Genomic DNA, 10,917 nt, shown 5'->3' on the forward strand with positions numbered 1-10,917 from the left:
TGTTGACAGCATCAGTGCTCTTAGCCATCCATCTCCCACGTGTCTACACAACCACTGTGATTCATGGTACCCAATATCTCTTGGTTTTCCCTGGAACCACTTCCCTATAATCTTGAGAGGAGAAACCATGGAAGCAAGACAGATGGACTCTATAAATAGAAGATCCGGGTTCCAGGTCCAGCTTGGCCAAGTACTACCTGTCACCTTGGGGGACGACATAACCTTCTAAGATCTGTTACCTCACATTTGCAAAGAAGCTCACTGTTGCTGTTTTAAGATCTCAAAGAGAATGCGAGCTAAGGCTTAAGTGTTATGCAAATATCGGCCTTTCCCCCTCCTTAACCTACTAATTCAAAAACTAGTGGGAGCGCTTTCTGAGCCTCCCCTCCGCGCTCATCTTCCGAGTTCTCGGCCACCACCAAACTCCCACCACACCACCACCTCCTCCCTAGTGGCCGCTACTTAATTACTCCTCTATTTCATTAGTTCTCTTGCCTCCCGGGAAGGACTGGCCTTGGGTGCTGGGGCTCTGGCTACTTTTCTTCTTTCCTTCCGACTCTGGGCCTGAGGGTCGGTCTCTCCTCAGGACCCGGCGCGTCGCGGCCGAACTCTTCGCTCGGCTGCCCGCGGCTCTGCAAAACCTGCGCGGCGTGCGCACCCGCCGTGGGTCCCGCCCTTGGGGGCGGGGTGTGACGGGCGAGTTTACATAGGAAGCGACTGCCTAGGGGAACACCCCGCCGCCCGCGGAGCTTCCTCCGCGGCGCAGCTTCTCTCGGCAAGCGGCGCGCTGGGCCGTGGGGGGCTCCTCCGCATCCCGACGCCGGGGCCCCGGCCGTTCCGCAGCCTCCCCGTGGGCCTGCTGCGCCGCCCGCCATGAGGCTACCGGTCTACCGGTGCCACAATACCACCTCGGTGGAGAAGGGCAACTCGGCGACGATGGGCGGGGTGCTCTTCAGCGCGGGCCTCTTGGGCAACCTGCTGGCCCTGGGGCTGCTGGCGCGCTCTGGGCTGGGGTCGTGTCCGCCGCGCCCGCCGCGCCCACCGCGCGCACCGCCTTCGGTCTTCTATGTGCTGGTGTGCGGCCTGACGGTCACCGACTTGCTGGGCAAGTCCCTCGTGAGCCCCTTCGTGCTGGCCGCCTACGCGCAGAACCGAAGCCTGCAGGCGCTCGTGCCTGCATCGGGCAGCTCGCTGTGCCAAGCCTTCGCCTTCATCATGTCCTTCTTCGGGCTCGCCTCGACGCTGCAGCTCCTGGCCATGGCCCTGGAGTGCTGGCTTTCCCTGGGGCACCCCTTCTTCTACCGACGGCACATCACCCCGCGCCGGGGCGCGCTAGTGGCACCCGTCGTGGGCGCCTTCTGCCTGGCTTTCTGCGCGCTGCCCTTCGCGGGCTTCGGGAAGTTCGTGCAGTACTGCCCTGGCACCTGGTGCTTCATCCAAATGGTCCACGAGGAGCGCTCGTTGTCGGTGCTGAGCTACTCGGTGCTCTACGCCAGCCTCTTGGCGCTGCTGGTTCTCGCCATCGTGCTGTGCAACCTGAGCGCCATGCGCAACCTCTACGCGATGCACCGCCGGCTTAGGAGGCTCCCGCGCTCGGGTCCCAGGGACCGCGCGGAGCCTGGCGCCCGAGAGAAGGAGGCGACCTCGCAGCCCCTGGAGGAGCTGGATCATCTCCTGCTGTTGGCCCTCATGACCGTGCTCTTCACCATGTGCTCCCTGCCTTTAGTTGTGAGTCGCTCCGCGCCAAGGCTGCGGGAGACCGGAGTGCGTGGGATTGAGGGTGTCGGGAGGGTAGGGTGGAGGGCTTGGGACGCGGCGCAAGAAGAGCCAGCAGAGTTTGTTGTTGCGCGCCCTGCATAGGGTACCCTCCACAGCCCCGAGGACTTAGAACCCAATTTGTTGAGCGAAAAGAGAGAATGCCGCAAAAAGAAAGAGAAAGCCCTAACCCGATGGTGTCCCCTTAGCCCCTCAAAACCTCTCCAGTTGACAGAACCCCCTCCTCTCTGCTTCCTTCTGGGAAAATCTCAGGATTATTTTTGCACCTCAGAACTTTGAGGAGCAGAACTTGGTTCCTCCTTGGCAATAGGAGTCCTCTACCACTTCCCGATGGCTAAACCATGTTTTACTTCGTTAGACCCGCCCGTGATTTTAGTGGCACCAGAAATGGGCAAATGGCATCTGGGAATTCTTCTCCCGAGTGTTGGCGTAGAAAGAGAATAAGGGAAGGTGTAATCCTCCCAGAGTGATTTTGCAGAGGTGAGTAACTGAAAGCATAGGTTTTGTTTTTTTAAAACTCGTGCGTAAACTTGGAGGAGTGGCGGACGCTGTTTTCGGGCTCTGCCGCCGCGGGAGGTGGCGGCAGTGGAGGCTGAGAGGCTGTTTGGACTAGCAGATGTGTACGTACGTTTCACTTGGTGATGTCGTTTTGAAAACCTGTCTTGACAGGCTTTGTTTCTATCTTGGCGAGCGAGGTGACATGAAAGCCATTATCTTGGCATTCAATTTGCTAATGGGGGTAGTGGTGCAGATTGAATTACCTCGTTGTTTTGAAGGCGTTTCCTACTGAGATCCTGGCGGAGACACCTAGGAGTGATTTAGGCTTGAGAAAACTTTTTCAGCGTTAATCCTCTCCCTCTCCCGACTCCATCGTGTACTTGTTCAACATGCACAACATTTAAATAAATTCATTGCCAAGTCAGGGTCTTTGGAGTCCAGAGACATCTTGAATAAGAAAGTCAAGTTTCTTGCGGCAGCGTAGCAGTTTTGGACATTACTTTCAAGGGTGGACGAAGGTGAAATAAAATGTGATTTTTCTCTTAAATGAAGGCCCTAGTGTGTGGCAAAGAGTTGTCTGTAGCATCATCATGCAGGGTTAGGATTAGAACGCCCCCAAATAAATAAATAAATACGTCTGTATCTATAGATACAGATACAGGTATAGGAATTTGAAATCTAGCTGTGTTTTTCAGACTCGAGCACACTCAGACTCATCAGCAGAGCTTTTAAAAACAGAGATGGCTGGGCCCCTTCCCCAGAGTTTCTAATTCAGACATTTTTGAAGAATTTAGCAGCTTCTACCTCACCTGCTGATCTGGGGATCACATTTGGAGAACCACACTCTAAAGCAGGAGTTGGCAAACCACAGCCCACAGGACAAAGACATGCCCACTGTTCTTGGGCGGCCCTGAAGTTAAGAATGGTTTCTGTAAATGAATATTTGCCATCAATTTGATAATAGAGGATATGAACTCTGAACCCTCAACTAAATCAAATAATGATTTCAAGGAAAAGAGTCAGTCTTCCCCTTAGTAGGCATGTATTACCAAATAGTTGTACTCAATTGTTATTATTACATTTTGAATTTCATCAATAAACATTGTGGAAATGAGGGAGGAGAGTATAGTCAGTGGTAGAATGGCTGCTTAGCATGCCCAAGGTCGTGGGTTCAATCCCCGATACTTCCACTGCAAATAACTAAATAAAACTAATTACCTCCCTCCCAAAAATAAATAAACAATTTTTTAAAAAAAATTTACAGGGACAAAAACTAAAATAAAAGAAAACTTGCTTTAAAAAAATTGTGGAAATGTGTTTTCTCTCTTGTTGGTAAGTACTCACCAGATATTCACTATTTGCCTCTTGCCCCATGAAACCTAAAATATTTGCTCTTCGGCACTTTACAGAATACATTTGCAGACTCCTGCTCTAAAGTAATAGCCTTACTCACCTTAAATGTGATAAAAACAGAAAATAGCCAAATGTGCAGAATTATGTCCTGAGTTTGAATGTTTTAGTACGAATAATGCAGAAAGCAGCATGATACAGTGGAAAAAACATTACATCAGGACACGCCTCTAAGGAAAGGTGAACAACTCATAGGGGCTTGTGAGGATTGAAGGAAATAATGGATTTGAAAATGATTTTCTAAAGAACTTGTAAAGTTCCAGAGATGTGCAAAGCAGACAGTATTCTTCACAGGAACTATCATTTTCTAGAAAGAATAAGGGCTTTAGCATCAGACATGGGTTTGAATCAGACGTCATCACTTATTAACTGTAATAGCAGCTTACTAACCCTTTCAAACCTGTTTCCTCATCTGTAACGAGGATAACCATTCTTGTTTTGTAAGATAGTTATGAAGATTTGAAGTAATATGTATACACAAAATACCTTAACCAGGTGCCTGGCCTCAAAAAAATTAGTATCACTAATTATTATCATTAATTATAACTTCTACTTATTATTGTCTTCTGGATATAGAAAATTAATTAAGAAATATGCTCTTGTGTTATATTTTAAAGCAGTACTTCTCAAATTTGTTTTAGCCTAAGGACCCCCTTTTTATTCTTATAAATCCTTAAGGACCCAAAGAGCTTCTATTTATGTGGATTATATCTATTAGAATTTATTATATTAGAAAGTAAAAATAAGAAAATTTTTCAATATTATTGCAAAACAAGTTAAGATATACTTATTTCTTGTGTTTTTGCATGGGTAAAGGAGAGCTGGGATTTCAAAATGATTCAATGTGTGATAATGAAGTTACAGAGATTATAGCAGGTAACATGGGAAAACATGTTAAGAGCACAAAAGTACTGAAAACAGTCTCTGAAAATGTGTATATATATACCCTATTACCTTAGAAGGGCCTAGAAAATGCAAGGGTACACAGTACATGTTCCATTAGCAATGAGAGTGATGATGTCATTCATTACACATCAGGCAGCCTCTGTAAAACTCACATTGTACACTTATGGGAGGATGAAAGTGAAAAAGGAAAATAACATCTTTTTATGAAAATAGCTTTGACCCCACAGAAGGGGTATCAGAGACCCTCACTCTTTGAAAACCACTTTTCTAAGGAACAGATTTAGTGACTGGAAAAAAATAAGGCTGTGTGTGAAGGGGGTAAATGTCAAAAAAACAAAACCTGTTCATAGCATAAATATTGTATTTCATTAAGCCAATGAAAAGTTTGTTAGAATATGGTTTTTTTAAGTTAACTTTGCTATAATGCTGGATTAGAGCAAGATACTTAACTAGATTGAATTCTCATATTTCCAATTTGATACAATAAGAAGAAAGTATAGAGAATATGGGGGGAACTTTAGGGGCAGTTTGTAGTTTGTTCTCTAATGCGTATAACATATTTTCATCAAAATTATTTTCACCTTAGAAAACCACTGTGTTTTGAAGGTTGGTAGGGAGCAGGGATGGATGAGAAAGGATGTTCATGTATACATTCGATGTAATAGTTGAGAAGTTTAGAAGCCAAGTAAAGGTAAGCACAAGCTTGTGTAATTGCGTATATCAGAATCCATCAACACAGAGAAGTGGTGGAAGACATCCTGCGTGCATTGAGATAACTTGAGTGTGTATTTCATTTTGGATGGTATGGTTGAGATGCTTCTTCCAGAGGAGGCTGTTAAAGTCGTGTAAGGGATAGTAGTGAGAAACTGGCCAGAGAAAAGGGTGGGAAGTGGACTTAAAGAGATAGATAAAGGGTGGCATCTAGGATGTTGTGATGGATGAACTGGATGGGTAAGGGCATTGGAATCAAGGTTGCTGTTCTGGCAGCAGCAACATTTTTTTCATGGACCCCTAATTCCAACAGAGGGCGCACTTCTCACATCGATTTTCTATGCATAACTTGAACTGGGTATTTAAAACAAGCCAGATGTTGCTGGGGAGGGTATAGCTCAGTGGTGGAGTGCATGCTTTTTCAAGGTCCTGGGTTCAATCCCCAGTATGTCCATTAAAATAAATAAGTAAATAAAAAACATAATTATCTCCCCCCAAAACAAAAAATTAATTAATTAATTAATTAATTAATTAATTAAAATTTTTTTTAAAAAACCAAGCCAGGTGTATATTCTGAGGTTATTCATTATTCAAGCCCTCTCTTAGAGAAGCAGTTTATAAAGTATGTTCTAGAGAATACTCCTGATCAGCAGAGATTTTCCGAAAGTGTAGAATGTGTTCAAACTGATATCTTGTGAGAATGAATAAAATATGTACTTTGGTCATTGTCATAAATGAATAAATTTATGTCATTTTTTTTAGTAAAGCCCACAAATAAAAATAAATAAATAAAATTAGAATGTCAGGTGTAGACTCATACACTTTGAAGACAAATCAAGTGACTTAAAAATACAAATAACCTAATAATATGCAATAAAATTGACATGGATAAATACTGCACAGAAGCATTTGTCTTGATAAGTGTCATTCAGTTACCCAGATCCAAACTAATGAAGCATTCTCAAATCACATAAGCTGTAATACTGGGGGTGAGAGGGAGTGATTAGGGCCATAAGGGAGTTTAGAGAAGAAAAGGATTCACTTCTAATTGATAAAATAATACTACTAGCTAATTGTTGAGTTATTATTATATGCTAGGACTTGTTCTGAAGGTTTTACTCATACTATCTCATTCAAGCTTCATAACAATCCTGGAAGGTAGGTGCAATTATCCCCATTGTATAAATGCTGAAAAGGAATAACTTGCCTGAAGTCACACAGTCAGTGAGGGGATTCAAACCCAGATAGTCCAACTCTAAAACTGATTTGCTTGGCCATCACTTCAAAGAGGCTTCATGAAGGGGGTAATATTTTAAGTCGACCTGGAAAGAAGGTAGGATTTGGGCATGTAATCACTTTCCACATCTGTAAAATGGGTATAATGAACATACATCTCGGGACTTTTGTGGAGAAGAAATGAAGTTTTTAAAGTAAAGTGGTTAGGACCGCGCCCAGGAATATTAAGTTCTGTGTGGGCATTCGCCATTATTATTACTTAGTATTATTAAGTCATGATTATATGGGGGAAGGGCTTCCAGATAAAAATCTGCCTTCCTAAGTGCATTAGTTGGGAGTCTCTGAGCCTGCTGAAATGCTCTATAGAAAAGAGAATAAAAAGAAAAGGATACAATTATGGGAACATGCGTCTTCTCATATCCCTTGATTGCCTTGAATGAGTCTGGTCTGTGCATTTATTCTTATTTCCTCCCATTATCTTTGAATTTGCGTATTTTCTGACCCATTACAGTCCATTTTGTCCCGTGATGGATTCAGAATCTCAGTGGGCACAGGTAAAGTAAGAGCAGGGAGAAAAAGTGGCTGGCCTCCAAGCGAGTGGCAGGCAGTAGTCCTGCTGGTCTTGACAGGAGTGACAGCTGAATGGCAGGAAAAGATGAGGGATGAGGCAGTTTGCAGGGCCCCAGGAGGCCACAGAGACCTCACGAAAGAGCAAGACAGTAGGTGTGGCTGGGCACAGGTTAAGTAGGCATATATTTCTGTGTGTTTTTTCCTTCCTAGCCTGAAAAGAAGATGCCAACCACAGAAAGATAAGCATCTGTGCTAAGAATGAGTAGAGTAATTTACATGAGTTGACTTGAGTTCTTTCCCAAGTTTCCTGTCTTCCCATTGGACTATTTCCTCTCTCTTCCCATTGATTAAAGGTTTCTGTTTCATTGGTGTCTCCACACATGTGACAGTTCACAAAGGTGACTTATTTCAGGGCTAACTAAGAAGAGAGGACAGGAGGCAGACAGAAGAAGGGAGAGAATTTGTATCTATGGGAGTGTGGTGACCCTGTTTGTAAAGGATTCAGTGCACTGGGTTTGTCCCACTTCAGCTCTTCCTCTGCATGGCCAGGCAGGGACCTGGCAAAGCCTGCCCTGCAGCACTCACCCCAGGGAGAGCAGCTCCAGGGACTTAGTCGGGGCTCCCAGGAGGACTTGACTTCCACTGAGCCTCCCCACTCGGCCCTGTACCTTCCCGGCTCCTCACTTGCACCCATCCACTGCAGTGGCCTTAGCTACTTATAGATTTACCCAAAATGAATATTCCAAGCCAAGATTCCATATTCTTACAGAAAAGCAAATATCTCCTAAGTAAACGAATGTATTGCGGCCATCAACCTTTCGCTCTCCTAATCAAATGCTTTTTCTTTGAAAACAGTATCGTGCTTACTATGGAGCGTTTAAAACTGTCCGTGAGAAAAATGCAACTGCTGAAGAAGCTGAAGACCTCCTAGCCTTGCGCTTTCTGTCTGTGATCTCAATTGTGGACCCATGGATTTTTATCATTTTCAGAACGTCAGTATTTCGAATGCTTTTCCACAAGATTTTCATAAGGCCTCTTCTGTATAGAAATTGCCACAGGGATTCTTGCCAAGGTAATGTGGAATCCAGTCTGTGACAGTGTTTTACTCTCTCTGGGAAGCTCAGGAATATATCGCATCTTCTGGCAAAGAATTGTGATAAAAAAAAATCTTGCAGTTTATATCCTTAAAAGTTGTATCATAACAAGATGCCTAAATGTATTTTCAAAAGTATTTGATTGACCTTAGTGAGTTGTCACTCTATATTCATGAACCAATTCAGTGGATTTTGAGTTATTGATAGCAACTGCAATTTCATATATTATAAACAATGTTAAAAATCTTAACACAATGCTTTAATTGTTCCAATATTTGCACTTGGTGTCCCTAATTTTTTAGAGAGGTCTTGAGATGTCTGGGTCTTTACTTAAATCCAGTAGAAACACCACCATTTACAACTATGTGATGGGTGTTCTTAAAATTTCTTACACTCTTCATTTATAGGGAACCTCATTTGTTTATTTTGTATCACAATTGCCCCCATTTAAGTCTTTTCTTTGCCCACTGGTGCAGGTATAGCCTGAATTATAGCTGCTCCTCCAAGAAGGGAAGTGGGAAATATAACCAGGTCCGGTGTTTGGAGGGTCTGTCTCCCTAGCCATTCTCTGAGAGAATGCTCACTGCCTTGTGTGAAGAGGTGAAGCTATAAATAAGTAAACACAGGGCAAGATGTGACCTATGGCCTACAACCCTGAGAAGAAAAAATTATTTTTATCATTTGAAGTCCAACTTCTTGTGATTTGAGGTAGGGGTGTCAGTAGGAATGAAAATTTGGGAGTGAGCTACTAAATGTTTCACTTTTTGGAAACTCCATTTTATAGATTTATCATATCTATGGATTCTTTGCTGGGGGAGGGACTTACGGTTCTTTGATAAACAGTGATGTATGAATTCCCAGAGAGCCGTTTTACTGCTTATGCCTGTGATCCAGCCTGTCATTCAGCACAGCAACAGGCCCACTCGGGACTCAGTCAGCCTCAGCTGGGAGCGATGGCAATGACCTTCACGTCTACCTGTCCACAGCCATGTTCTGCTCTTGGTGGCGACAGAAAGATCTTATTGAGGCTCCAGAGAGCCAGGCCTTCAAACTAGAACAGAATGTAGCTCAGATGGAGCACAACCAAGCACTTTAATTGCACATTTAAGTGTTTACAAAGGTTAGTAACACTATGACCAAAAGGGAAAAGTGGGGAAAACACGGCTGCAGCTGTTAAACCAATTAAGAGGCTGTAGACCCAGCTTGCAGGTAAGAACACTCACCTTCGGTGACAAGAACATATAGGGGTGTCAGAGGGGTTTCAACATCTCTGGAGTCCCCTTGTACCCGACACACTCGGACTCGGAGCTAGAAAGCTGGCTACATTTGAGTAGCCCGAGACCCTCATTCAGCCATCCCTTTCAAAGACCGGAGTATTTGCCTTATATCCAGCTTAGCAGTAGACCCATTTTTCACTCTGGTTTATCTTAGAGGTGGTATAACTTGGATCTATATGTGTATTTTTTGTTTGTAGCAAAACTGTGAAATGGCCAGGTTAGGAATACATGAATTATAATTTGAGAGTGTGTCGTGATGGAAAATGCACTTGTTTTCAAGTTTAACTCTCATTTGTATATTTAATGTGTAAGTACATTTGTATTTTATTGTCAGAGGAATTGCATCTTTTTGCGCTCCCCTTTTGGAAGGTGTGTTATGATAATTGTCAAGATCATTTCAAAGTTCCCAGACAAATCAATAAACACAATTTTATAATATTTTGCAAAGAAAATTACTTTTCTTTAAATGAAAGAAAGGGTTTAGTTTTGGGGTTTTGTTTTTTGAGTGAACAGTTGCCAGCAGTCTTTCATTCTCTAGTGATTTAATACCGTGGGATTTTATAGGCTTTTCTATTAGCATATGTATTTTTTAAACAAATTTGCATAGGTTTATCCAAGAACTTGGTAGTCTTTTCTGTTTAATACAGAATATAGATAGACCGTCCGGATGAAATCCACGTTAAAAGTTAACTCTTCAATGTTCTTCATTGATTGATTCATTAGATCATTAAGTAAGTCTTAACTGACACATACCTTGTGCCAGGCAATTGATTACGTACTAAGAGAAAAAAATACATGAGTCTCAGTCCTAGCCTAAGAGTTGCTTATTGTCCAGTGGAGGAGACAGGGATGTAAACAATTACAACACAGAATTGAAATTCCAACAGTACTTGTGCACACACAGTCCTATTAGAAGAGGAGTGCCAACTAGGGACGGGATGTGGGGTTATAAAAGATGCTTACCTTAAGCATCTTGATACTCGATGCTTAAGTCAAGTGCTGAAGACGGGTAGGAATTTTGACCCCTAGTTGAAAACTGAACAAAGGACAAAAATAGACAGCTTACATAAGAGGAAATACATATAGTTAATAAATGTAGAAAAAAATTCCTGTCCAATCAAAGAAGTGCAAAATTAAAATCAAGTTATCAAGGACCACACACAAAAATAATTATGACTCTCAATAACAGAGAGGCTGTTATTAAGTAAAAGGAATATTCATGCTCCCCTGGTGAGTTTGTAAATGTGTCCACCTTTTCTTGATAGCAACCTGACAGTGCATATCAAGAGCCTAAAGTGTTTTTTTCCATTCCAGTGACTCCACTCAAGAATTCTCTCCCAGAAAATAATCAGAGGGGCTGTCACAGTTAATGTGCAGAACTCTTCCTTGTAATGTTCTTTATAATAGCAAAAAAAAAAAAAAAAAAGAAAAGGAAACCA

At 43.0% G+C, this 10,917-nt stretch overlaps 1 protein-coding gene across 3 annotated transcripts; it reads left to right on the forward strand.

Moving 5' to 3' along the window:
- The first annotated feature begins 741 nt into the window (after window positions 1-741).
- PTGDR (prostaglandin D2 receptor) lies at window positions 742-9,925 on the forward strand. Of its 3 annotated transcripts, none has more exons than XM_032482037.1 (2): window positions 742-1,764; window positions 7,963-9,925. In XM_032482037.1, exons 1-2 carry the CDS (start codon window positions 874-876, stop codon window positions 8,200-8,202), a joined length of 1,131 nt encoding a protein of 376 aa, XP_032337928.1. In that variant the 5' UTR covers window positions 742-873; the 3' UTR covers window positions 8,203-9,925. The 3 variants fall into 3 exon arrangements, 2 of the variants coding, with proteins under 2 accessions (XP_032337928.1, XP_006191230.2); XM_006191168.2 differs by having other exon boundaries at window positions 742-1,728; XR_004320708.1 differs by lacking the exon at window positions 742-1,764 and adding an exon at window positions 1,780-2,256 and having other exon boundaries at window positions 7,963-8,096.
- The last annotated feature ends 992 nt before the right edge of the window (window positions 9,926-10,917 follow it).

Source organism: Camelus ferus, chromosome 6, assembly GCF_009834535.1.
Source record: "Camelus ferus isolate YT-003-E chromosome 6, BCGSAC_Cfer_1.0, whole genome shotgun sequence".
Classification (NCBI taxonomy): Eukaryota; Metazoa; Chordata; class Mammalia; order Artiodactyla; family Camelidae; genus Camelus; species Camelus ferus.

What these genes read in the sequence shown, in the direction of transcription:
- PTGDR (XM_032482037.1), top strand. Translation starts at nt 874, where the DNA reads ATGAGGCTACCGGTCTACCGGTGCCACAATACCACCTCGGTGGAGAAG. An exon ending in CAAGGCTGCGGGAGACCGGA is followed by an intron (nt 1,765 to 7,962) that starts GTGCGTGGGATT and finishes CTTTGAAAACAG; the next exon opens with TATCGTGCTTACTATGGAGC.